Source organism: Elephantulus edwardii, unplaced genomic scaffold (genome assembly GCF_000299155.1).
Source record: "Elephantulus edwardii isolate Elephantulus edwardi_28Jun2011 unplaced genomic scaffold, EleEdw1.0 scaffold00087, whole genome shotgun sequence".
Classification (NCBI taxonomy): Eukaryota; Metazoa; Chordata; class Mammalia; order Macroscelidea; family Macroscelididae; genus Elephantulus; species Elephantulus edwardii.
Genome location: NW_006399837.1, coordinates 741,013 through 767,835, shown reverse-complemented (window position 1 = coordinate 767,835; position 26,823 = coordinate 741,013). Strand labels below are relative to the sequence as shown.

General features: G+C 56.7%; 2 protein-coding genes across 4 annotated transcripts; one reads left to right on the top strand and one right to left on the bottom strand.

The window, feature by feature from the left end:
* Nucleotides 1–231: 231 nt before the first annotated feature.
* Nucleotides 232–3,407, bottom strand: INHA (inhibin, alpha). The gene is made up of 2 exons (XM_006890267.1): nt 3,128–3,407; nt 232–1,064 (listed from the first exon to the last, which is right to left on the bottom strand). The coding sequence occupies exons 1-2, from the start codon at nt 3,405–3,407 to the stop codon at nt 232–234; spliced, it is 1,113 nt and encodes a 370-aa protein (XP_006890329.1).
* Nucleotides 3,408–4,521: 1,114 nt separating this feature from the next.
* OBSL1 (obscurin-like 1) lies at nt 4,522–26,346 on the top strand. Of its 3 annotated transcripts, XM_006890264.1 has the most exons (20): nt 4,522–5,549; nt 7,434–7,703; nt 7,788–8,039; nt 8,135–8,437; nt 8,564–8,860; nt 10,533–10,805; nt 12,096–12,368; nt 14,195–14,467; nt 17,698–17,970; nt 19,024–19,299; nt 19,931–20,218; nt 20,342–20,617; nt 21,359–21,628; nt 21,772–22,044; nt 22,925–23,191; nt 23,882–23,994; nt 24,915–25,071; nt 25,207–25,368; nt 25,689–25,793; nt 26,069–26,346. In XM_006890264.1, the coding sequence occupies exons 1-20, from the start codon at nt 4,538–4,540 to the stop codon at nt 26,344–26,346; spliced, it is 5,691 nt and encodes a 1,896-aa protein (XP_006890326.1). In that variant the 5' UTR covers nt 4,522–4,537. The 3 variants fall into 3 exon arrangements, with proteins under 3 accessions (XP_006890326.1, XP_006890328.1, XP_006890327.1); XM_006890265.1 differs by lacking the exon at nt 20,342–20,617 and having other exon boundaries at nt 4,538–5,549; XM_006890266.1 differs by lacking the exons at nt 17,698–17,970; nt 19,024–19,299; nt 19,931–20,218; ... (7 more) ...; nt 25,689–25,793; nt 26,069–26,346 and adding an exon at nt 14,748–14,872 and having other exon boundaries at nt 4,535–5,549.
* Nucleotides 26,347–26,823: the final 477 nt, after the last annotated feature.

Here is a 26,823-nt window from a genome sequence, read left to right as displayed (position 1 = left end):
CATATCAGAGAAAGCTGAGAACACATGCCGAGTCATATGGTCATACGCACTCTGCTCTTTATTGTCACATGTTATTCATGGGGAACAGGGCGCAGGAGCGGGAAGAGCCCTAAAGCAGAGAAGGGGAAGAAGGGGGTAGTGGAAATATTCCATCTTAAGAACTTCCTCCCAAGCAGCCTCCCAGTGGATGTTAAATCTTGCCCAGCAGTCATCAGACAGGAGGCAGGGCCCTCAAAGACAAGTGCAGTACTGGGCAAGAAGGTTGGGGACCACTTCGTACTTGAAGGTGTAGCCTCCGTCCAAGGTGGTGCGGACGCGGAGGGGCTTCAAGGTCCCCGGAAGAGCAGCACAGCAAGGCTGAGCCCCTGGCAGCAAAGAGACAGGCTGGGGAGGGGTGGGACCCATCACAGGGATTGACCAGGACAGGCCCACTGTGGTGGACGTCTCACAGCTCCCACGACAGTAGTAGAAGATGAAGCTGGGAGGATGGACGATCCAGTGGTTCCAGCCCAGCTCCTGGAAGGAGATGTTGAGAGAGACTCTGTGGCAGTTGGCGTGGGCAGTGAGCTCCTCTGGAGACCTCTGCAGCAGGCGCAGTGCGGCTGGAGACCACGGCCAGCGCAGTGGGGCTGTGGAACGTGGGGCTCTCCTCCCTCTCTCTGGAGCTCCAGCCTGGGTATGGGCCACAAGGAAGGGACTGTCCTCAGGCCGAGCTGAGCAGGTGCACAGCGGGCAACGCAGCATGAGCACCAGCACTGGGTGGGTGAGCAAGGGCAGGGTGGAGGTGGCCAGGTGCAGCACAGCCCAGCGAGGGGGCGCCTGGCCCAGGGATACGGGCACTGTCACGGGGTCCCCAAATGACAGTGCCATCAGATCCAGCAGGGGCCCAGAGCCATTGGAAGCTGCTTGGACCTGTGTGTCCAGCCCAGTGTGGAACCACAGCTGGGCCGAGATCACCTGGCGGCTGCGCGTGTGCTGTGATGGCCGGAACACATATGTGAAGAGGCCCTCCGTAGCCTCCTGGCCCAGCTCTGCGGTGGCTGGCTCAACGTCACAGCTGGAACCTGCAGAGACAGAGGGAAGGAAGGGCAGCTCTGGAGGCAGGGATGGGGGACCGTGCCACTCATGAGGGCTGATTTATCCTTGACGTCATCATTAAAGCCCTTTATTTTAATTTTTTTTATTTTATTAAATTTTATTCGTTTTAATGAACATTTACAGGGATTTTGGGTTTTCATTCCTTCATTACTGCACCATTCTCTCTACCCTCCTCCCCAGTTTGTTCTTCTTCCCCGCCATCCGAATGTCTGTTTTAATTGTCCAGTTGCCACAGTGCTTGTCAAAGTCAGTTCTGATTAATCTCCTTTGTCAGTGTGTTCTTTGCCATTCCCTATCACTCCTCCCTGAGAGAGACTTCACCCTGAGTCATAAGGAAAAGGGGATGGCGTATTCTCTTAGCTACTTCCTGCTGAAAAGGGACGCTGTGGGTTTCAGGGTGAAGATCTTCTCTCACTACTCTAAAGGGCCCCTTTGGCAGTAGGAAACACATAGACTATTATGGAGATTGATTTTGGAATTTAGATGCACTGTTATTAATTGTGCTTAGCCGTACATGTTCATATCCTTGAAGATGTATCATGGGGGTGTTGCAACCTAGAAGACACAAATTTAACTAGCAAGTTATAAGTACATGAGTCAAAAATTATGGAAAAGTAAAAGAAAAGATTCTTTCATTGTTTTACAAACCCTCCCCCAGGTCCGCTCCACCGTGTAGCCCTCGCTCTAGACTCCTGTGATGACAGAAATACCTAGTCACATATCTCTTTTACACAGTTCTGGAAGCCTGGTGGTAAGGAGCTGCATTGGCAATCCAAAAGTACATGGTTCAAATTCACCAGCATCTCTGTATGAGTAAGATGGGCAATCTCCCCTCTCTGCGATTAATTGCCTCTGGAAAACCCACTGGAGAGTCAACTAGGGTTCAGTTACGACATTACAGTACACAACAAAAAAACTCATAAAAGAGTCAAGATTTTGCCAACCTTTTTCTGGAGTAGCCAGGCAAGTTAATATTCTCATCTACATCACGGGAGAGGCCCTGGATCACTCCACCTTCATCAACACTGACAGCTATCCATCAGGTTTACGTGTCTGTCCACCTGATAACATGCAGCGGTACCACGCATGCCATACAGGCAGGTGCTTCTTAGCTTCCTCTTAAGAATACCTTTTTGCGTGTCAGAAATAGTGCATGCTAAAGTATTTAAAATAATTTCCTTTTTTTAAAAAAAAAAGACATGTTCACACACACCCTCAAAAATAGAAAAGACATAACTCAGAGTAGGAAGTAGTTCTCTCCAAGAACATGCAGCTGGCGTCCTTACACTGGCACATGCAGACTCCACTAATCACTTCACTGTGGACCAGCCCCAGTGGAAGGTCTGTCACTTGAGGCTGAACTGTTAAAGGAAATCACCCTCTAGAATCATCACAACAAGCTGTCCATTTTACAATAAAGAAACTGGGGGTCAGAGGAGTGGTGTGGCATTCAACTATTCAGTGGTCGGACTGGAATTGTGCCTAACCCCCAAAGTACAGTTTTAGCCTCTCCTGATCCAAAAGGCTTAAAAAGGCAGCGATGAAGGGATCTTCCCCAAGAGAAAAGGGGGGACAGATACAAGAAGACCATGCAGTCAGCAAAGAATGGGAAAAGCACGGAGGAGGTGGAAGGAAGCTCAAGAGGAGTTCGTTCACCAACTACTCTTTTCTCTTCATCCCTGAAGCATTCTCCAATCTGTCATCCAAAACTGAAACAATTTACCATTAGAAAAAGAGGGCAGAGGCAGAGACAGCAAGAAAAGTGTCTGGCCTCAGATAGCTTTCTCCAGAGACCTGAGGACCACCTATATAAGCTCCCGGACTCCAGACCCTGTCTCGTTTAATACTGAAAGGTAGGCTTTACAGCCTCACTGTACAGAGGAAACAGAGGTTCAGAGAGGGTAAGTCATTTATGCGCGGCTGCAAAGCCTGTTCAGTGGCAGTGGAATTCAAACCCAGGTCTGCCTGGCTCCCACGCCCATGTTGTACCACACTGCACAGGTGCCACGCCAGTTCCCATCTTTGTTACCTGTTGCGGGGAAAAGGATGACTTGGGAACTATCTTCTTCCTCCTCCTGCTTTGGTTCTGACACCGTGCTTGGGAAGCCCCCTGGGGCATGTCTTCTGGGCAGCCTTCTGATGCCAGGGTCTCCACCTTGACCAATAACTGCTGGGGCGTCCAGGGCATCCAGGATCAGGGCCTTCACTTTGGCCAGAACAAACTCTCGGTCCACCTCCGGCCCTTGGCAGCCATGTGCGCCCTGCAGGGTCAGCAGTGAGAGGAATAGCAAGGGCCTTGGCGGTACCATGGCTCACCTGGCCCCTGTTCACAGCGCACGCACACCCAGTCCTGGCCCAGTCTGCCTGAGTATAACAGGGTCCTTCCTATTCTACCCTCTCCACCCCATCACCCGCCCTCTTCTACCCTTCTCATCCCAGTCTTCACCACTCCTTTCCACGCCCAACAGACCCAGTTGCCCCTGCCCATGGCATTGAGACTCCCTATCTCTGACACAGACGTCTGTGGCCCTGAGCCTTATCTCCCACTACGGACAGGAATGTGAGGGAGGGGGCTGGGAAGGGTTTCACCCTAAATGACCTGACCCAAACCTACAGCCCCTCCCCCCTACATATGTGAGCACGCGCGCACACACTCACACATGAGCACGGACGCGCAGATATACACATACAGCCCCATACATGCGCGCGCACTCAGGCAGACGCGCACGTACGCATGCCCGTACTTGCACACGTGCCCGCAGTCGTGCATGCGCACGGCGCGCATATGTGTGTGTGCGCGCACACACAAACACACACTAGCGTACAGTGAGTCTCTCGTCCCAGCAGCCAGCTCCCTGGTGACATCAGGTGGGACAGAAGCCTTGGTGGTGGACTCCTGAAGGTGTTATTTGTCTGGGAGAAAGTCTGGCTGGCCCCTCAGACCTTCTAGGAACCCCCGTGCACCGCTCGGCCAGCCGTGGTGGGGCAGGCCTGGGGTTGGGGTGGCGGGTGGTCCCGTCTGCTCTATACTTAGCCGGGAGGAGCTAGTCTAGCCTCTCGTCCTCCAGCTGTGTCATCAGAGAATATTTTTGGGATTGGCAGCAACAGGCGACTCTGCCACTCAGGCTCTAGGCGGGCGGGAGGCTGGGGACTGGCCGCTAGAGGCGGGAGGAGGGGAAAAGAGGACTGAGCTGTGGGAGGGGGTGGCTGAGTGTAGGAAGTCCGGCCCGAGGAGGCTCCTGGAGCCCCGCTGCAAGCAGGCAACACTGCACCCCCGCTTTGGCTGCAGGCCTGGAAATCTCTGCACAGATCCACAGCTCCAGGCCAAGGGTAAGGAGGTGAGCTGCGAGCGGCAGCCCTGGAGAACTCCACAGTCTCTGGGCCCCGATCTCCGAGTACCCCGCCTCCTAGTCCCCCCGGGTCGTCCCAGGCCTCCGCGATGAAGGCGAGCTCTGGAGAACAAGGGAGCCCCCCGTGTTTCCTCCGCTTCCCGCGGCCCGTGCGGGTAGCGAGCGGGGGCGAAGTGGAGCTCCAGTGCGTGGTGCTGGGCGAGCCGCCGCCCACCGTGGTGTGGGAGAAGGGCGGGCAGCAACTGGTGGCCTCGGAGCGCCTGAGCTTCCCCGCGGACGGCGCGGAACATGGCCTGTTGCTGAGGAGCGCGCTGCCCACCGACGCGGGGGTCTACGTGTGCCGCGCGCGCAACGCGGCCGGCGAGGCCTACGCGGCGGCCGCCGTCACTGTGCTCGAGCCACCGGCGCCCGAGCCCGAGCCGCCGGCCACCGAGCGCCCAGTCGCGCCGCCCGGGGCTGGGGAGGGCGCCCCGGTGTTCCTGACCGGGCCTCGGTCACAGTGGGTGCTGCGTGGGGCCGAGGTGGTGCTTACGTGCCAGGTGGGAAGCCTGCCCGAGCCCACGCTGTACTGGGAGAAAGATGGGATGGCCCTGGACGAAGTGTGGGATAGCAGCCACTACACCCTGGTGCCGGGCCGCACCGAGGGCGGCCGCGGAGTGAGCCTCACGCTGCGCATCCTGGGGGCGCGGCTGCCCGACTCGGGCGTCTACGTGTGTCATGCCCGCAACCCTCAAGGCCATGTGCAGGCGGGTGCGCTGCTCCAGGTGCACCAGCCCCCCGAGAGTCCGCCCGCGGACTCAGAGGAGGAACCCCAGCCCGTGGTGGAACCGATCAAGTGCGCACCCAAGACCTTCTGGGTGAACGAGGGCAAGCACGCCAAGTTCCGCTGCTACGTGATGGGCAAGCCCGAGCCGGAGATCGAATGGCACTGGGAGGGCCGCCCACTGCTGCCCGACCGCCGCCGCCTCATGTACCGCGACCGCGATGGCGGCTTCGTGCTCAAGGTGCTCTACTGCCAAGCCAAGGACCGCGGGCTCTACGTGTGCGCCGCGCGCAACTCGGCTGGCCAGACGCTCAGCGCAGTGCAGCTGCACGTCAAAGGTGCCGCAGCGCCCCCGGGAGATGGGAGGGAGATGCTCAGAGACATGCCCTCCACCCCACCCCACCCCACCCCACGAGAATGGGTTTAGAGAGGCTCCAGGGGTTCAGGAAATTTCTTCACTAAGTCCTTAATAGAGGCAGGAGGTGCAGAACCACTCAGGGGTAAAGATTTTAAGAAGCTGGAAGAGGGTTTTGTTATGCAAACCCGAACAAGGGGCGTTTGACGTTTGACCTCTTCCAATCCTCCGGCTTCCAGCCTTTTTTGTTGTTTTTACTCCATCCCCCAGTGCAATCCCATCTGGAGCTGCTCCACTCGTATAAAACAAATCAAAGGAGGGTTTTGGGGTCAATTTATATCCGAATTCTTACAAATACTTGTAAAGCTAATTGATAAGAACAAATGGGTTCTTTTGTTACCTACAGACATTTCTATTTTATGTTTACATTTACTTTCCTTTGTGTTTAACTTTTTAAATTAGTTGAAAAATGGATACAAACATTTAAAGTGGGGGCTGTGTTCCTCACTCCATCTTGCCTGGAGTCCCAGTGGGGAAAGAATGAGTATGAAGCCATATGTGCATAAATTCCTGCTTTGCACAGAACATGGTTGTTGTTAGGTGCCATCAGGTTAGATTTCTACTCCGAGTGAACTCCAGTGGAACTGCCCCAGAGAGTTTTCCGAGCTGTACTATTTCAGAGAGCACACCACCACTCTGTGGGTGAGCTTGGATGTCATCTTTTCTGTCAGCAGCCACGATAACACCTCCAACTCCCCTTATAGTAAGAATTCGAACTCACTGCCTTCCGTCAGAACCAGCTCAGAGCTAACCTACCAAGTGGGCTTCTGAGGCGATAAATCACACAGGAGGAGACTGCCCATCTTTCTCCTGTGGAACCGCTGGTGGGTCTGAACCCCCAGAGAGGCACGGGCTTTGGGCTGGCAGTACCAATTCCCATCAAAAGAGAAACCTTCAAAAAGGATAAATATCCTTTTTCTAACTACTTCATTAAACTGCTCTCCAGGTTTGAAAGAAGTAGTCAAAGGAGAGGAAGTTTTTCTTCAAACATTTAACTACTGACAATATCTAATAAATGCTTATGTTATGTATATACAGAACATTAATTTAGAAAAGAACTATGTAAACCAAACACGGGCCGTTATCACTCTCCACTGTAAGATTCCATCAGACCTCACACCTTCACTAGCTGTTCCCAGACTTTTTTCCTGTGGAGGAGAAAAGACTGCCAGATTCCTTGGCACCCGGCCTGGCACGTCATGGGCAGCCATGTTGTGCCAGGTGAACTCCCCAGTACTCCACTGGGGTGCAAGCCCCATGTCTGATTGTGCTGTAGCTGAAGAGAATCCGCCCAGAGCTACACCAGTTATCCTACCAGGTGTCGCCACCATCAGGCTGACTTTTAAAAAGGTAGCTGTTTTGAAAATCATTGAAATCAGATTCAGTTGAGACCCTTGCAGAGCTTGAGAGTAAGATGCCCTCTGTGGCTGTCAATGGTTAAGTGTTCAGCTACTCACTAAAATGTTGGCTGTTTGAACTTGAGGACCCTCAGAATCCAGGCTGGTGGTTGGCTTCCCAAAGGCCAGCTTGAAAACCCTATGGAATGGTTCTACTCTGTATACACGAGTGGGACTCAACCAGGTGGCAAACAACATATGAGGGGCCCTAGAAAATAGCTTGAAAATCACACATCTGGTCCTACCTCTTCCTTCCCTTTTCCCATCTTACTGATAAGGATACCGAGGGCCAAGATGAGGAAAGTGGGCTTGTTCACAGGGACGTGGCTGATGGCTAAGGGGATCTGCTAACTAGTATGTATCAAGGTGACACAGGCCCCTCTCCAGAGCTCTCCTGTCTCTCCCCATAGAGCCCCGCCTCCGGTTCTCCAGGCCCCTGCAGGACGTGGAGGGCCGGGAGCATGGCATCGTGGTGCTGGAGTGTAAAGTCCCCAACTCCCGCATCCCCACGGCCTGGTTCCGGGAGGACCAGCGGCTGCTTCCCTGTCGCAAGTACGAGCAGATTGAGGAGGGCGCCATCCGGCGCCTCATCATCCACCGGCTCAAGGCGGATGATGACGGCGTCTACCTGTGTGAGATGCGGGGCCGTGTGCGCTCCGTGGCCAACGTGACAGTCAAAGGTGGGCGGGCTGGCCGGCGGGGGGTGGAGGCTGAGGTGGGCGTGTGCCCAGATCATGGCCTAATGGGGTCCCGTTCACATCCAGGGCCCATCCTGAAGCGGCTGCCCCGGAAACTGGACGTCCTGGAGGGAGAGAACGCGGTGCTGCTGGTGGAGACTCGAGAGCCCGGGGTTGAGGGGCACTGGAGCCGTGATGGGGAGGACCTACCAGCCACCTGCCAGAGCAGCTCTGGCCAGATGCATGCCCTGGTCCTGCCCGGGGTCACCCGAGAGGATGCTGGCGAGATCACCTTTAGTGTGGGCAACTCCAGGACCACCACTCTGCTCAGAGTCAAATGTAAGGCCTTGGCAGGAGGGTGACCAGGGCCGGTGGATGGCAGAAAGGTGGCAGGGCGGCCTGGGGTCTCAGCACAAACATTGCCTTTGTCTCAGGTGTCAAGCACAGCCCCCCAGGCCCACCAGTGCTGGCAGAGATGTTCAAGGGCCACAAGAACACCGTCCTGCTCACCTGGAGGCCTCCCGAGCCGGCTCCCGAGACCCCCTTCATCTACAGGCTGGAGCGGCAGGAGGTGGGCTCAGAAGACTGGGTTCAGTGCTTCAGCATCGAGAAGGCTGGTGCCGTGGAGGTGCCTGGAGATTGCGTGCCCAACGAGGGGGACTACCGCTTCCGGGTCTGCACGGTCAGCGAGCACGGCCGCAGCCCCCACGTGGTGTTTCAGGGCTCTGCCCACCTCGGTGAGCCAGTCCTGCCCACCCCTTCACCCCTTCAGCCTTCCTTCACTCCCATCCTCTTAGACATCTTCCCACCTGCCCTCTGCCTCCTCTTCTGGCTCTGACTGCTGCCTTCTACCCCCACCCCAGTGCCTACAGCACGCCTGGTGGCAGGTCTGGAGGATGTGCAAGTGTATGATGGGGAGGACGCCGTCTTCTCGCTCGACCTCTCCACCATCATCCAGGGCGTCTGGTTCCTCAATGGACAAGAGCTGAAGAGCGATGAGCCGGAAGGCCAAGTGGAGCCTGGGGCCCTGCGATACCGCATGGAGCAGAAGGGCCTGCAGCACAGGCTCATCCTCCTCGGCGTCAAACATCAGGACAGCGGGGCCCTCGTGGGCTTCAGCTGCCCCGGGGTGCAGGACTCAGCAGCCCTCACCATCCAAGGTGGGTGCAGGAGGGGCCAGGTACACAGGCCCGGTCAAGACACAAGTCCTCTTGGTAGTTATTTCTGTTTTATGTGTCATCAGTCAGAACTGACTCATAGCTGATCCTCCAGCCAGGTTTTCAGAGGTAGTAAATCACACAGGAGATTGCCCCTCCTTCTCCTACAGAGAAGCTCGTGGATTTGAACTGCATTTCTTTGGGATTGCAGCACAGCTTCTTGCATTGTTGTTACGTGCCGTCAAATAGGACTCATAACGACCCCATGAAACACAGATCTGAACCCTGTTCTATCATGTGCCATCCTCACAATGTTTGACACACTCGAGCCCATTGCTGCAGTCACTGCTAATCCACCTGGTTAAGGGTCCTCCTCTCCTCCCCCATCCTCCACCTTTCTAAGCATGGTGTTCCTCTCCAAGGAGGAGCCCCTCCTAGTCACACGCCCAAAGTATGTGAGACGGAACTCCTTCCTGGCACTTGGGCAGCTGCTATTTCCACTCACATTGGAGCCACGAGAGTAAGGGGTCTCTGCGGTGGGCTCAGACTGAGGGCCCATCAGTCAAGAGAGCCTGTATCAACACAGATGCCACAGGCAGGTGACCCAGTGCTAGCACCTCCAAATTCAGTACCATATCCACAGTCCTTGATAGTGTCAGTTGCCATCGAATTAACTCCCTCTCGGGGGATCCCATTTGTGCCAGAGTTGAGCTGTGCTCCAGGGGTCTGTAGTGCTTGATTTCCAGAGCTTGATTGTCAGGCCTTTCTTCCAAGAAACCTCAGGGTAGACTCAAACCTCAAGCCTCACAGTGAGCGTGTTAACTATTTGCACAGCCAGAGTGCTTTATGGTTTGCATAGTGCTATCTCATTTACCATCCCATTTAAGAGACCTGGCTTCTAAAGGCAGGGGGGAAAAAAAGAGAGACCTGACTCCAAGTCCATGCCTGCTTCCTGCACTGTTGTCTAAAAAGTAACACATTGCCACTTTCTGAGCCAGGCAGACTTCTAATCACTCCACCAAGACCAACTGATCTAATCATCTCAACAGCCCTAGACAAAAGGCTCCAGGAGTGTCCCTATTTTACAGACAGTGACAGGGAGGCACAGAGTAGCTAAGTGATGTGCCTGAGACCACACAGCCAGCAAGTGCTCGTGCTAGATTCTACACCCAGGTGGTCTCGCACTCTTCTGTCTGTAGAAACAGGGACAGAGAGGAAGTGAGACCACCCTGAGGAGGAGAGCTGGAGGTGGCGAGGGAGAGTTCAAGAGCACACAGCATTTGTAAGACGAGCCACACCCAAGCCCAGGCCTCGAGCCAGCTGGGCACTGGCCAGAACCACAGGCTGCTTTCCCGAGATTGTGGCAGGATCACCGCCATCAGAATCACCTGGAGGGCTGGGGTATCACACAGGTGTCCTGGTGCAACCACACTTGGAAATCTAAGAACTGGCACTCTTAGCAGATGTCCTGGTTCTTATGCACACAGAAGCCACTGCTCTTACGAGTTGGTGTGTTCGCCCGAACCGACTGTGTGCACAGCCACACTTCCCGCACCTACAGCAGTCACCAGGCTGACGTAGCCAGCTTCCAGATGGAGGACGCATGGTGGGGGGCGGGGGGATAGAGTGGAGGAGGGGTGCAGCAGGGCATGTGACTGTGCTCCTCCCCATCCAGAGAGCCCTGTGCACATCCTGAGCCCGCAGGACAAGTTGTCGCTGAACTTCACAACATCTGATCGTGTGGTGCTGACCTGTGAGCTCTCCAGGGAGGACTTCCCAGCCAACTGGTACAAGGATGGAGAGGTGGTGACCAAGAACGAGGCGATGCTGGTGAAGGTGGACGGGCGGAAACACCGCCTCATCCTGCCTGCGGCGGAGGTCTGGGACAGCGGCGAGTTTGAGTGCAGGACCGAAGGGGTCTCGGCCTTCTTCAGCGTCACTGTCCAAGGTCAGGACTGTGTGGCCTTCCACACAGTGGGCACTTCCAAGCTGAGGCTCTCTAGGGCTGTGCAAACCCTCACCTTGTCTGCCAACTTAGGGGTCATCACAAGGAGGGACACAGCTGCCAGGGGACACTCTTCAGGTTACACATATCTTAACCCTCAGGTTACACTTACTTCTTTGCCCTTCTGTGCATACTTGCCCCACATATACCCTCTGCTGGGCATTTTAATGTGTTAGAATTAGAGAAGTATATTCCAGGAAGAGAAAGGGAGATGGACGTAACATCTCCTGGGCACCTGCAGCAAGCCAGGTACTGTGCCTGTGGTTACTGACTGCTGTAGAGCATGCGCCTGCATGGTGACCTTGGTCTACCAGGACTAAATGCCCACTCATCCTCCCCTTCCCAGCCAACTATCCACACCTCGGAACCCAGCGCTGAAAACTACACTAGATGCTTCTGATATACACGCTTTCGTTTAAACTGTCACTATTAGTCACAGATGAGGAATCAAATCCTAAAGAGGCTGCGTGACTTCCCCATTACCTACAGCCAGCAAATGCCGTAGCTGGGATGGGTGCTGGGTGTATCCTACAGGCCCCTGTGACTGCTCAGCCAAAGCAGAGCTCATCACAGGTGCTAGTGCAGGAGCCAGAGGTTCTCAGGAGCCAGTCTCCAGTCTGCTAGTTCAGAACCACCTCAGCTGCTGGTAAATGTCCATGCCCCAGACCTACAGAGCCAGAAAAGGCAGGATGCAGCCTGGGGGTTCCCTTTTCCCAAATGCTGGCTCTAGGTGGGAAGCTTTGGGCACCATGGACTCAGCTCATCTTACTTTAGTAGAAATCTTGGATGCCCCCCAGGACAGGGAGCTCACCACCTGTAGTCATTGCTGTCCCGCTGTTGTACTTCTGTTGTCTTGGGACAGCCCAGGTGGACTTCTTGTAAAAGCAGCAGCAAGCATGGCCTTGGTGTGGCTTGTGGTAGTGACATCTCTCCAGCTAAGCAAACAACAGCGGCCAATGTGTGAACTGTCTGTGTCTACCCTCCTTCCAGTGTCCCTGCCAAACACCCTGATCCTCTGAGCCACCAGCTCAGGCCACACATGATGTCCTGCCTTGCCTCACCAGCCATGTCCTCAGCATTCAGTGGGGGTGCAGAGGGAGAAGCGGCTGTCGTCCTACCTGAAGCCTCTCATGTTCCCTACCCACCAGGAGATGGTGTCCCGTGGTCCAGTGGCCAGTTCAGGCTCAGTGCCTCCATGGGTGCCTCTATGTGTGATCCCCTCTCTGCCCCCAGAACCCCCGGTGCACATCGTGGAGCCCCGGGAGCACATGTTCGTACATGCCATCACCTCTGAGTGCGTCATGCTGGCCTGCGAGGTGGACCGGGAGAACGCCCCCGTGCGCTGGTACAAGGACGGCCAGGAAGTAGAGGAGAGCGACACGCTGGTGGTGGAGAGAGAAGGGGTCCACCACCGCCTGGTGCTGCCCACCGCCCATCCCGCAGACGGTGGCGAGTTCCAGTGTGTCGCTGGAGAAGAGCGCGCCCACTTCACTGTCACCATCACAGGTGGGGATCCAGCAGGCCTTGAGGGGAGGTGTGGTCACCAGAGTGGCTGTGGTGCACTCATCCCCGGACACAATTCCCAGCCCCTGCTCTCCCCACGCCCTCACCTACAGCTGCTTGGACACCAGGCTTAGTTACCTAGTTATGGTCTAACACGACTACCACAGGTGGGTGACTTTCACAAACAAGGCACGCAGGAGTCTAGGGAGCTCTGGTGGCTTAGTGGTAAAGAGTTGTGCTGACAACGCAAAGATATGCAGTTCGAATCCACCAGCTGCTCCTTGGGAGAAAGATGGGCAGTCTCTTCCCATGCAGTTTTGCTGCCTCTGAAAACCCACTAGAGTGTCAGCTCTGGGTCAGTCCTGACTCAACAGTACACAACAACCACCAGGAGGCTGAAGTCCACATCCAGGGCGCTGGCTCTGAGGGACGGCCGTTCCTCCTGCAGGCCCTTGAGGAAGGCCATTCCTCTGCTCAGATTTTCTGTTCCTCAGTGATCTTCTGGGGCTTGGCCTCTGGCTTCTCTGAACCCTGTTTGCTGGGCTGCTTGCTCAATCTGTTCTGTTTAGATCTCAGAAGAGACTGATTTAAGACATACTCTACACTCATGGTGGCATAGTGGATAACAGCATTCCACCAACCAGCAGGTGGGCTATTCGAAACCACCGTCCTGTGGGCGAAAACCCGGCAGTCTCCTCCTGTAAAGGTTCTCAGCCTCAGAAACCCCAGCGGAGGGCCAGGTGAATCAGAGCTGACTCTGTGGATACCACGTTAATACCCAGGGGTGACAAGTCAGTTTGACTCTAAAATGAGACTCTATAGGGCGCACTCCCCATAGGGCTTCCCAGGCTGTGACTTTTCTGTTAGAAGCCCAGGTGGCATAGTGGTTAAGCACTCACCTAACTGGAAAGTGAGTGGATCACATCCACCAGCCGCTCCGAAGGAGAGAGATGGGGCTGCTGCCGTGAAGAGATGCGTAGGGATCAACTTGGCAGCGTCAGGTGACTGGTTGCTTGAGGAGGTTTGAATCCTCACAGAAGCAGGCGGCCATGGCTGTCTCCCGAGGAGGAGCCAGCAGTTTTGAACAGCTGGCTTTTCCATTAGCCAACCCCCCCCCAGCATTTTAACCACTGCATCACCAGGGCCCCTCCCCCTACACTAACGCAGCCTTGTTAACAGAACACATTCCCACACGAATTACAAGAAATACAGGCCTTACGGTTTACAGTGCACATTTCTGGGGGACACACCCCATCCTCCCGCCTCCCTCCCTTCCCTAGGTCTGCACCCTGAGGCTCAGTCACACTCTGAAAATGTGTTGTCATTAATATACTGATCACACCAGTGCATGTGTGTGTGTGTGGGGGGGTGACCCCTGTCCTCTCCAATATCCCAAGGGACCCTGCAAGGACATTTGGGGGGCAGTTCTACTTCAAGGTAGGCTGGAGCACGTAGGTCCAGGCCCCAGACGAGCCAGAAGATGTGAGGGTCTGCATTCCTCAGTGTGCTCTGCAGGGACCCCGGCTCTGAGGATCCAAGCCTCTTCTCCCCAGCTTCCCTCTTCCCTCCCAGCCCCCGGAATACAGCTGAGGCCCACCTTGCCCTACATACCTCCTGTATATTGGGGTGGCTGGCACTGTGTCCCTGGTTGTGATGGTCGCACCTGGGACTGTCCATTTTCCATCCATGTATTGGGAGAGAGCATGGGTGTGGGATGTTCCCTGTTCATCAACAAGTGGCCTTCCTCCCGGGTGTGAGGGCCAGCGGTGGGGTCCTCACACCCAGCTGTGGGGTCCTCACACCCAGCAGTGGCTGTCCTCACCCTCCAGATGTGTCTTCGTGGATCGTGTACCCCAATAGCAAGGTGTACGTGTCCGCCGTGCGCCTGGAGCGCGTGGTGCTGACCTGCGAGTTGTGCCGGCCCTGGGCCGAGGTGCGCTGGACCAAGGACGGGGAGGAGGTAGTGGAGAGCCCAGCGCGGGTCCTGCAGAAAGAGGAAACCGTCCGCCGGCTGGTGCTGCCCTCTGTCCAGCTCGAGGACTCCGGGGAGTACCTGTGTGAAATCAACAACGAGTCGGCCTCGTTCACCGTCACTGTCACAGGTGTGGGCCCACCCCAGCCCCCCAGCCTTACCTGAGGCCGGTCCTGAGCCCTGGGGAGGGGGGAGACTGACGGTCGGGTGCATGCATTACTGTCCCTGCCAGAAAGAGCGCAGGGTCAAGGCCAGCAGTAACCACACTCGCCTGGCACACTTCATGTGCAGGGTCGATGCATATTCCCTGCCCTTGGAGTTCATGGTCTAGCTGCGAAGGCAGTGGTTAACCAGGGGTCACAAACAGGCAGGGCCCTGGCCAGCCTACAGACGTTGTGTTTGCCCTGCAGAGTCTTACAAAAATCAGGACAGTTCAGATAACAGTCCGGATATATGCGTCCTCTTGAAAAAGCCGAAGACCCGCCGGCTCTGGGCCCGTTTTCCCCCTTGGCGAAGAACAGCTGGCACTGAGTAGCAGCTGCCCCCCTCAACCCCAAGCTGGGGCCCACATTCCACAGCCCCCGCCCTCCCCGCCACTCCTGTGCTCTCTCTTCGGCCACCGACCACACGCCCCAGGCCCTCTCAAGCATTTGAGTTTGCAACCCTATGTTAATGTTAACCAATAAACGCCCAAATAAAGGTTTGGTAACACCTCGTGGCAAGTGCTGTAAAGGAAGAGGCAGAGGGCTGGAGAGAGCAGAGCAGGAGAGGGCAGGGAGGGCTTGCCCGAGGCCACCGCTTCCCACCAGGCCATGACACTGCAGCCAGCCAGCCAGCCACCCTTCCTTCCTGGAGCGCTCCTCCAGAAAGCCAGACACAGCAGTGAGTCCTCAGGTGTGGCTCGAGGGTTGTAGTGGGGTGAGATGGGGCTGTTGACTTGGTTGAAGTGACAGGAAGTGCCTTCAAAGCTGGTATGTAGGGCACAGCTGGACTGGCCCAGTAGAAGGAGTGATGGTAGCAAATAGGATGTTCCAGGTGAAAACAGTGCAGGACAGCTCTGGAAGCAGAAGTACCCGGTGCTGGAAACTTCTAGACTGCAGCCCTCGGCGCCCATTCCATTGTTGGGGTGGTGGGGAGACCCAGGCAGCTCTGAATGACACAGAAGAACCCCATGACTGCCCAAGTGTCCATCTGCTGAGCAGTCTTAGCCCCCAGTCCTCCACCCTGTCCTAGGAGTAAGGCCCTAGACTGGACGTCTGAGGGACCCGCCATGCCTCATGCCTCAGAGTACAGCCTGGCAGGTACAGCCCACAAAGGCCCCTCTGCACGTGTTCCCGCCAGAGTGAATCACCTTCAATCCTCTTCCTGTCCAAACCCTGTCCAGACATCAAGGCCGCAACCACACAAGTCCCAGCCCACACTTGGCCTTCCCAGAAAACACTAGGCTCTTCATGGGGGCCACTCACACAGGCCACTGTGGTAGCAGGTCGAGGTAAGATCCCAGGGCTGCACCCTACCCTCACCCACTGCCCCCCATCACCTGCCCTACACCTCAGCCAGCCAGCATCCTGCAATCCCTGGGACCTGGTGAGTCCCAAAGTACCAGGCTGGAGCCTCCAGACTCTTAAGACAAGCCGAGGTGGGCAGGTGGGGGTCGTGGTCTGCCAGCCGAAGGTGGGCGGAGGTTTGATTGAGCCCGTGTGGACATTCTGCTCATGCGCGCGCCCTGCCAGCCGTGACCGGGGATCCTGCAGTTCCCTAACCCAGCCACAAGGAGGCATGAGGCTAAAGGAGCACTAACATCCACGGGCTCTGGACTGTGCTGGACATCGGAGAAGGTGGGAGGGCCAGCAGGCTAGGGGCTCTGTGTACTGAACACTGCAAGTGTTGACCCGGCTGTCTTTTGGTGGAGGGGTGAGCACCTTCAAACAGTTGGAGATGAACTCCTGGAGTGGGGTTAGCCCCCCTAGGGAGCCATCAGACAGGTGTTAGCATTTCGCAGGCACAGATGAGGCGATCATGAGAAGCCTTGGTCATCCCCACCCCTGCCGCAGGCCCAGCTGCCTTTAATAGATGTGGTTTCTCCTCCCTGCCCTAGAGGGAGTGTGAACACCTGTGACATCAAGGCAGCTGCTGAGACACTCAGCCTCAGTTTCCAAATCTGGAAAATGAGGCTAAAACAATGCATACCTCCAAGGGTTGCTAGAGGAGTGTCTAGGTGGTGCAAACCATTAAGCACTGGACTGCTAAGCGAACGGTTGGCATTCAAACCCTCCCAGAAGCAACTTGGAAGTAAGGTCTGGCTGTCTGCTTCTAAAAAATCACAGCCAAAAAAAAAATAATAATAAAATAAAAAACAAGATCACAGCCGTTGAAAGCTCTGCAGAGCACAGACCTCCTCTAACACGTGGGATTGCCTAGTGTCGAAACTGCCTGGATAGCAACCAAGAACAACAAGGTGGTTGTCAGGATTGAGCGGGTTAACGGAAGTAATGTGCATAGGGCTTCCCTGGTGCCTCCGGAAGCAGTGAGTAAACGTTTGCTGTGGTTATGTGCCACTAAGCTGATTCCAACTTGTAGTGATCCTCAATGGCTGTAGAGCTGCCGGCTAGGACTCCCTGGGTGGTCATTTTTTATGGGTGCACATCACCAGGTCTGTCTCCTATGGGGGTGGATGCAGCCAAGCACTTCAATTGCGCCAGTAGGGCTTCTTCGCCATGGCAGATCCACAGTCCCTTATCCACAATGCCCAAGTCCAAAAGGTCTCAAAACCAAAAGGCTCTTTAAAAAAAGGCTTCTTAAAAGCTTAGTATGTAAAGTCATTTTGGTAAAACCCAAGTATTAACTGCTATGATAAACCCTTTAATTGTTATGTCCCATTACATCAGAACCAACTCACAGCTAATCCTCCACTGGGTTTTCAGAGGCTGAAACGTCACAGGAAGTGGGGTGGGGGAGGATTGCCCACACAAAGTGGAGAGATTGCCCATTTTTCTCCCTCAGAGCAGCTGGTGGATTTGAACTGTGCACTTTTGGGTTGGCAGTGCAGCTCTTTACCACTAGGTCACCAGAGCTCCCTCTTTCATCTCTATTTCTTAGTTTACTCCTGCCCAGGGTGACTGTCTGTTCATTACGCTGCATTCACGTGACCTAACATGGGTGTCTACTGGGGCTGAGGGTGGCAGTGTGCATGATGACTGTCCACCTTCTCGACTCTGGAACAGTCTGGCTTCTGCACACCTGGCCTCAAGTTTCCAGCACCGTCTGAGGTCTTATTATTTTTATCATTACTTTTGTTAACATGTGCCTGTGGGGAAGAGGATGGCGAATTGATGACAGCTGTGTTTGCCCCCACTGCAGAGCCCCCCGTGAGGATCCTACACCCCCGGGATGAGGTGACGTTGGTCGCTGTGAGCTTAGAGTGTGTGACCCTGCTGTGCGAGCTGTCTCGGGATGATGCCCCCGTGCGTTGGTACAAAGATGGGCTGGAGGTGGAGGAGAGCGAGGGCCTGGTCCTGGAGAGCGACGGGCCCCGGCGCCGCCTGGTGCTGCCTGCTGCCCAGCCCGGGGACTCGGGCGAGTTTGTGTGTGATGCCGGCGACGACTCAGCCTTCTTCACTGTCACCGTCACAGGTGGGAAGTCTCTGGACACCCGGAGGGGCGGGGTGTGTGTGTGTGTGTGTATAGAGGCAGAGACCCATGTCCTCCCCCCACTTCCCACAACTATACCCCCCGCCAAAACCTTCCCCACCCCAGCCTCCTCATTCTCAGCTCCCAGGAAGCCCCCATCAAGTTGGAGCAGTGATTTTAAGTCTGGTGGGAGAGATCCCAGCTGTTCCTGCATTCCTTCTGTTACGCAGCGGACACTTAGTGAGCCAGTACTGTGTGCTAGAGGCTGGGACTGCAGTTCTTATTAGATGTCAGCAGGACACTCACACTGCACCCATGTGACCTTAGAACTGTCCCATTTGGTCTCCTAGCCTGTTAGCTCTAGGGGACCAGCTTGTGGAACCCAAAGGTAGGTTCAAACCACCAACTTTTCAATTTGCAGCCATACACTTAACTGTGGCACAACAGAACAGGTACTCCTTGGGGGCTATAGCAATGAACCAATGAGACAGGACCTTTTGTCTTCACAGAGGTTACAACAAAAAAGTTTGTTGGTACAAAAGCATGTAAACCACACAGGGCGTGCCCATGGGAGCACAAATGGGTCTGGGGGTGGGTCCGTGTCTCGCTTCATCTGTGGCACCACAGGCAAGTCAAACCCACACCAAACCCACTGCCATCAAGTTCATTCAGTGGCCCTTCCATCTGAGGTTGTAAATCTCTGCTGGAGGAGACTGTCCAAAGGGCCCAGTGGTTTTGAATTATCAACCATTTGGTTAATGGCCTGACCAGTGATCCTTTTGGGCAAGCCAGTCCCCTCTAAAGCGGCTCAGTATCTTCATCTGAAAGTGGAGGCAGCTGTCACCCTGTCCTTGGAGTGGTCTGGAAGCACCAAGGGAAGAGCTGCTGCGAGCCCCTGGTACACCAGCACCTGGTGCCCAGCACTCATCTGGGATCAGAGCTTGTCCTGGTCCTGAGATCCAAGGAAGCCTTGGTGTTAGGGGCTGAGAATGAATGGGGGGAGACAGGGAGAGGTAAACTGGCCGAGCTCACACCCCCTCCCTCTGTCCTCCACAGCCCCCCCAGAGAGGATAGTACACCCAGCAGCTCGCAGCCTGGATCTGCAGTTCTGGGCTCCCGGGCGCGTGGAGCTGCGCTGCGAGGTGGCCCCAGCTGGGTCACAGGTGCGCTGGTACAAGGATGGGCTGGAGGTGGAAGTCTCAGACACCCTGCAGCTGGGTGCCGAGGGCTCCACACGCACCCTGACCCTGCCCCAAGCCCAACCTGAGGACGCCGGGGAGTACGTGTGTGAGACCCGCGATGAGGCCGTCACCTTCAACGTCAACCTGGCTGGTGGGTGCTCCTGGCCAGCCGGGCTTGGGACAGTGGGGGACAGCCAGGCTCCTAAGCCCCTCCCACCCACTGCAACCCTAGTCACAGGCCTGTCCCTCCTGTCCTTGATCCAGCCTGCTCACTCTGCGTTTAGTGTCACCCACTGTGGTGTCTTTGTTATCTGGTGTTGTTATCTGGCCCTAAAGGAAGGCAGGAGCTCTGGTGGCCTAGTGGTAAGAAGCTGCACTACAATCCCAATCTACTAGCTGCTTCTCAGGAGAAAGATGAGCAGTCTCTTCCCATGTGATTAACTGCCTCTGAAAACCCACTGGAGGGTCAGCCATGGCTCAGTTCTGACTTGATGACACACACCAATAGAAAAAGGAGAAAGGGGCACAACCAGTGAGGGACCCAGAGGAGAAATAAAGCAATGGGCTCAATTTCCCAGCCAACACCTGGGCCCTAAGTAAGACATGCATTAAAGCTGTCAGCATGGCTGCGAAGAGGCCATTAACCCCTCTGGGCCTTTGTGTTCTCAACTGAACAGAACTGATAACTCCACCCCTTCTGCTGCGAAGGGTTGCTTAGAGGATCAGAGACCTTGCAGTCACAAACTCAGATTCTCGCTTCACGCATCCTCCTCTCTGTTCAGAGCCCCCGGTGCAGTTCCTGGCCCCGGAGACAGCCCCCGGCCCGCTCTGCGTGGCCCCCGGGGAGCCAGTGGTGCTGAGCTGTGAGCTGTCACGGGCCAGCGCCCCTGTGCTCTGGAGCCACAACGGGAGGCCCCTGCAGGAGGATGAGGGCCTGAAGCTCTGGGCAGAGGGCCCCCGCAGAGCCCTGTGCATCCGGGCTGCCCTCCAGGCCCACGCCGGCCTCTACACATGCCAGAGCGGGGCAGCCCCGGGGGCCCCCAGCCTCAGCTTCACCGTCCAGGTGGCTGGTGAGTTTATGAGAGCAGTACCCCAGACCCCATGGGTCTCCCCACTTGTCTAGCATGCCACATCCATCCCTCATCCCACCTCTCACTCAGCACTGTTCCCCCATCCCTCCTCCCCCTCCACAGAACCCCCTGTGCAGGTGGTAGCCCCTGATACAGCCCAGACGAGGGTCCGCAGCGCCCCAGGCAGGGACCTGGAGCTGGTGGTGCACCTCTCCAGGCCGGGGGGTCCCGTGCGCTGGTACAAGGATGGGGAGCGCCTGGCAAGCCAGGGTCGGGTACTGCTGGAGCAGGTCGGGGGCCGGCAGGTGCTGCGGGTGCGGGGGGCACGGAGAGGGGACTCGGGGGAGTACCTGTGCGACACACCCCAGGACAGCCGCATTTTCCTCGTCACAGTGGAAGGTAACAGTGCACCCCAAAACCATGGATCCTGACACCCCTGAGGACCATGTCCCACTCTGTACCCCCTCACCTCTTCCTCCCTGCCTCTGACTCCAATGTATGCATCTCCCAGTAACACTCACAGGGGGCTCGGAGGTCCCTTTCCATGACCCTCAGATAGGAGGAGGCATAATCCTGGGAGCTAACCCCAGTCCCTAGAGTTGACCTGACCAAACCCAGAGACACAGCTGCCAGGTCAGTTTAGACACATAGCGACCCTCTACTGGGCTTCCAAGACTGCTAATCTCCATGGGAGGAGATGGCTTGTTTTTTCTCCCAGGAGCAGCCAATGGGTTTGAACTGCCAACTTTTCAGTTTGCAGACTAACCCTTACCAAGTGTGCCGCCAGAGTTCCTCTCAGAGTGGACCCCCCGCAGATCAGAGCAGACTCAGATCTGGAGTCAAGTACCCAGTCGTTATATGGAGTCTAAAAAGTTTCTTCACTTCTCTGAGCCCCAGCTCTGAAATGGGATGTAGTGCATGCGTGGGGCTATTGAAACACGTAAACGCTGTGATGCTGATGTACTATTATTAGGGCACCAGAAGGGGGTGCTAGGTCAGAGAGTGGCATCATGTCCTTTCATGGTGGACAGACACACAGAAGTCCCTAAGACCTGTGTGCTGAGGAAGAGAGTGGGTCCGAGGAGGGGATGCAGAGGAAAGAGGGGAGACCAGGCTTCTCACCCTTTGCTCTGTCCCCAGAACCTCCACCGGTGAAGCTGGTCTCAGAGCTGACACCACTAACGGTTCATGAGGGCGATGATGCCACATTCCGCTGTGAAGTCTCACCACCAGACGCTGAGGTCACCTGGCTGCGCAACGGGGCCATTATCAGTCCAGGGCCCCAACTGGAGGTCGTCCAGCATGGTTCAAGCCACACACTGACCATTCGAGGCTGCTGCCTCCAGGATGCAGGGACTGTGACTGCCCAGGCAGGGGACACGGCCACCAGTGCCCGGCTCCATGTTCGAGGTTGGTCCTGGGAGGGGTGCAATGGGCTGCTCCCCACTCCTGTACTCCCCTCCTTGGTCATCTGCCTGGGGACACAGCAGGGAAATGGCAAGGAGGGTCCCGGCCCCAGGCCCCATGGCCTTCCCCTCCCCTGACCTCCCCAGAGGCTGAGCTGCTCTTCCTACGACGGCTGCAGGACGTGAGGGTGGAGGAAGGCCAGGATGTGTGCCTCGAGGTGGAGACAGGACGGGTGGCCGAGACCGGGGCCGTGCGCTGGCTGCGTGGTGGCGAGTCCCTACCCCACGATGCCCGCCTGTCTGTGGCCCAGGATGGCCACATCCACCGCCTCTTCATCCGTGGTATCTTGCTGGCTGACCAGGGCACCTACGGCTGCGAGAGCCGCCACGATCGCACCCTGGCCAGGCTCAGCGTGAGGCGTGAGTGCCCTGTCCACACCCAGTGCATCACCCATCTGCGGCACTGCCCTGCCCAGCTGCTCCAGAGCCCCTCAAGCCCCACCAAAGTGCCCCTCGAGCCCAAGAAAAGTCCGTCTGGTCATCCTAGTCCACAGCTGCATCCCAGTGCTGCCCACCCAAAGCAAAACTTAGCCTTTTCTAATAGTTTTGCTTCACCTTTGACGTCCATGTGGATTCTACATTCTGTTACCTGTTCCTAAGTGGCTTTGTTATAAATGGAAATGCTCCACTCCACAGAGCCCTGCCGTGTTTATCCTCTACCTTCAGGGATTCACAGGGCCATTTGTGAAGCAGAGTAATCAGCAAGTAGCACCCTCTTGCCCCCAAAATTGAAGCTCTCACCATTAGCTGGGTGACTTCATGCAAGTTACTTAACCTCTCTGAGCCAGGTCCTTTCAAAATCAAGGGCTGATGTAATTGAGATAATTCACAAAAAATGCCCACATATAGCCTCGTAAAGGGTCCTTGCTGGTGGTATTCTCTGCTCATTTATTCTTCACAATAAATACATATCTTGACCTTATTTATCTTATACAAGAAAGTAAACCCCAGAGAGGTCAAGTTGTTTGCTAAAGGTCACACAGCACATAGATAATGTGTCAGTCAAGATTCACTCCAGATGGGCCTGAGTCCACAGTCTGCGCTCTTTCTTAAGTGTGTGTCACAGCCCTAACCCCCTACCCATTCCCTCTCCTCAGCCCAAAATGCTGAGTTCCCTTCTTCCTGCACTCTGGTTCTGAACTCCCAGGGACAGGTTGAACAGGGGGTGTATACACAGGGCTAAGGGGTGGCTGGGCTGGAGCTCTCATCCTCCCTTTCTCCCCTCTTCCCCACCCCCCAGCAAAGCAGCTGAGAGCTCTGAGACCTCTGGAGGATGTGACCATTAGCGAGGGGGGCACCGCCACCTTCCAGCTGGAGCTGTCCCAGGAGGGCGTGGCTGGGGAGTGGGCCCAGGGCGGAGTCCGCCTGCAGCCAGGGCCCAAGTGCCACATTCACGCGGAGGGCCACAGCCACCGCCTGGAGCTCAGCGGCCTAGGCCTGGCAGACTCAGGCTGCATTTCCTTCACTGCGGATTCCCTGCGCTGTGCAGCCAAACTCACTGTGAAAGGTGGGGCCCTGGGACCCTGCCTGCTGACCGAGTGTCCCCACTGACCATGCCTGTCCAAGCGTGGCTCTCACTGATCTCGCTGCTGGACTGGGATTTCCTGAGCCCAGAGGCAACCCTGCTTGATTGTGGCCCTCTTAACACTCTCAGTGACCAGCCATTGTGGACATACCTGTGTCAGCATGAGCTCTGCATCTGCTTTCCATAGCACCGCCCACTGACCAGAGTGTGGCCTCATGTACACGCAGTCTGCCTGCATGTGACCACTCCCGTGCCTGTGGTCCACTTCCTGGCTTAGAGGCTCTGCCCCAGTCTCCCCTGTTCGTGCTCCCCAATGACCACACCTCAGTGTCCACTGACTGCCCCTCTGAACTCACTGTGCCCCCCACCCACTGACAGTATGTCTCCTGCTCTTCATTTCAGCAGGCGTGGCCCCCACTCCCATGTCTGCCCTTGACCCACTGGCCTCCACGAGCCATTCTCCCCCCAACCCTTCTAGATACAGCATGCCCCTCACTAACCCGCCAGCTGGCCACTCTCATCGCCTGCATCCTCAGGGACCACATAGCCCGGCATGTCCCCACTTGTGTCCACCACTGTGCCTGTGTGTCCTCGTCTCTGTGAGCTGTGTCCCCAGCTGCCCTTTACCCCTGCTCTCTCTCTCTCTGTACTTCTTCCTTCTCCCCCTTCCAGAGGCCCCAGTGACCATCGTGAGGGGTCCGCAGGACCTTGAGGTGACTGAGGGTGACACAGCTACGTTTGAGTGCGAGCTTTCCCAGACCTTGGCAGATGTCACCTGGGAGAAGGTCAGAGTCCAGCCCCAGCCCAGGAAGACCCCAAACAAGAACAATGAACACTCGTGAAGCAGTGTGTCCAGCACTTGCTAAGTGCATGTCACTTTTACTTCTTTGATCCATACAACCTCCCTCTGAGGTAGTCTTTTTATCACCGGTGACTCACTAGGATAACGTCACCTTCCCTCTTAATGGCTGGGACAGCCAGCAAACATGGTGGGTGGAGTGACTGGGTCTCCCTTCCCATAGCTCCTTCCCTCTCCTACTGGCCAAAATGAAGACCCTCTTCCTCACCCAACAGTGGGCCCTGGGCCTTCACTGGGGATGACCCAGGAGGAGGCAGTGATGAGTTTACTGCACCAAGTGATGGGTATCACCAGCCCTATTGCTAGTGCCGAGGCAGCCCTCACCTTGGAGCACCAGCTCTCCTGCCTCCCCAGACCCTGGACTGTTTGAGGAAGTGGGATCCACCTTCATCTCTCGATGATGACTTCACTGATTATCATCATGTTATGAATGAGGAAACAGGCTCGGTGCTGTAAAGTCACTTGCACAAAGCAAGAGGGTAGACAGCAAAGGTAGAGCCTATGTTTGAATTCAGGCTTGCCTAACTCCAGCATCCTGGCTCCCAACCGGTGCCTTCAGGGCATGACTCTTGCCTTCCTGCATCCGAGGTGGCTCTGCTAAGGCTGCAGGGTGACATCTCTGAGAGCCTCCCGCTTTGGTCCTAAAGGAGCAGGTTGGCCCATGGCTGGTGGACCAACCCTTGGCAAAAGACCTCAGCTTGGGGACACACACCCACTCGTTGCCTTCAAGTCAATTCTAATTTATAGTAACAAGATGAGCATAAAAAGCTCCTAGACGTAGCTTTGCACGAAGAGAGGGCGCCTCTGCCTTATAGGGCACCCACTCTGTGCCATTCCCGCCCCTAGGACGGTCGCGTGCTTGCTGCCAGTCCCCGAATCAGGTTACAGGCCCTCGGAGTGCGCCGCCTTCTGCAGCTGCGGCGCTGCGGCCCCTCAGATGCCGGGACCTACAGCTGCGCAGTTGGCACGGTTCGCGCCGGGCCAGTCTGTCTCGCTGTGCGCGGTGGGTAGGGGCATTACGGCGGGGCACTGATGGGACGGTGGTCACCGCTTTCTCGCGGCTAAGGGGTGTTTCCGAGAGGGGGCGTGACCGGATGCTGCCTTGGCCCCGCCTCCTCACACCTGGCTTCTGCCCTAGAGCGCACCGTGGCGGTCATCACCGAGCTCCAGTCGGTGCGCGCCCGGGAAGGCGACGGCGCCACGTTCGAGTGCACGGTTTCGGAGGCCGAGACCACGGGGCTCTGGCAGCTCGGAGGCCGCAAGCTGAAGCCGGGAGGCCGAGTCCGCATCCGACAAGAAGGTTTGGCTGATTCTCTTCCCCTCCTCTGAGACCCTGACCTGGGGCATCCAGCCTTTAGGCAGGCTCCGCCCCATAATGTTAAGCACCGCCTCCTGCCGAATAAGCTCCGCCCCTGGCGCGCAAGCTCTTCTCTGGTCCTCCCCACCCCCTGGCTCTGCGCCTGCTGCGGGGCCACTCCTCCTCCCTGTAGACCTCCCGATGCCGCCCGCCCTGGCGCAAGCCGGGCCCACCCGGGCCACCCAGAGACCGGCCCGGAGCCCCCCCGCCTCCAGCCCTTCCTAGGGCAACTTCGGCCTCGCTAGCGTCCCCATCACTCCCAGGGAAGAAACACATGCTGGTGCTGAGCGAGCTACGCGAGGAGGACACGGGAGAAGTCCGCTTCGAGGCGGGACCCGCCCAGTCCACTGCCCAGCTGGAGGTGGAGGGTAAGCCCCTGGGGCAGGTGCAGAAGGGAGTGGCCATCACCCTTGGCCCTCGGTCTGCCGTTGGTGGTGGGTCCTGGGAGCGATGCCTTCTTACTCGCCCCTCGAGGGCATGTTGCAGAGGGCAGCGTGCATCCTGGGACGGAGGTGGGAAGGGAAAGATGTGGGTTGAAGGTGCTGGTGAAGGGAGTTGGTGGCGTAAAGCAGCGGGCATTCCAAAGAGAAGGTCGCAAGGTCTGCGTCCTGTAAGTGAGCCTCTGCTCCCACCCCCACCCCAGCACTGCCTCTCCAGATGTGCCGCCGCCCCCCTCGCGAGAAGACAGTTCTGGCTGGCCGCCGGGCAGTGCTGGAGGTGACTGTGTCCCGCTCCGGGGGCCACGTGTGCTGGCGGCGGGAGGGGGCTGAGCTGTGCCCCGGAGACAAGTATGAGCTGCGCAGCCACGGCCCCACCCACAGCTTGGTCATCCATGACGTGCGACCCGAGGACCGGGGCACTTACTGCTGCCAGGCCGGCCAGGACAGCGCCTACACCCAGCTGCTGGTGGAGGGTGAGTGAAGGCGCCTGCATAGTCAGAGGGGAAGGAGGGGCCGTCTGGTGGGCTGAGACCCATCTGCAGAAGCTTTGCGGGGATTTGGGAGGAAGGTTTGTTCTGGGGTGTGTTGGGGGAGGCGCTGGGGGAGATGACACCCAGGGCTGAGGGTGGAGAGAGATCCCTGTTTATAGGCTAGCCAAGCCTCCTTTCCTATACTGGTCCTGGCCCCTATTTGTCTGTCCCGAGCCCATCCCACCTCATTTCTACCCTAGTTCTCTTCCCAGCCCATTATCCTTCCCCAGCTTGCCCTCCTCTGCCCAGCTGGTGTCTGCCCATCCTAGTGACTTACACACCAGCCTGGGCAGAGTACTGTCCCAGTGTCCTCTCTTTCCTCTTCCACCCCATGCTATGTCCCACCCTCCACCCCCCATCTTTGCTGGGCCTTGCTGCCTCCCTACCTGGTCCCAGGCTCCCAACCCCTCCTCCAGACAGACCTGGGT

Coding starts and splice junctions, on each gene's coding strand:
- INHA (XM_006890267.1), bottom strand. CDS start 3,407: ATGGTACCGCCAAGGCCCTTGCTATTCCTCTCACTGCTGACCCTGCAG. Junction 1,065..3,127: donor CATCCTTTTCCCCGCAACAG/GTAACAAAGATG, acceptor CTGTCTCTGCAG/GTTCCAGCTGTGACGTTGAG.
- OBSL1 (XM_006890264.1), top strand. CDS start 4,538: ATGAAGGCGAGCTCTGGAGAACAAGGGAGCCCCCCGTGTTTCCTCCGC. Junction 17,971..19,023: donor CTTCACTGTCACCGTCACAG/GTGGGAAGTCTC, acceptor TGTCCTCCACAG/CCCCCCCAGAGAGGATAGTA. Junction 21,629..21,771: donor TGCCCGGCTCCATGTTCGAG/GTTGGTCCTGGG, acceptor TGACCTCCCCAG/AGGCTGAGCTGCTCTTCCTA.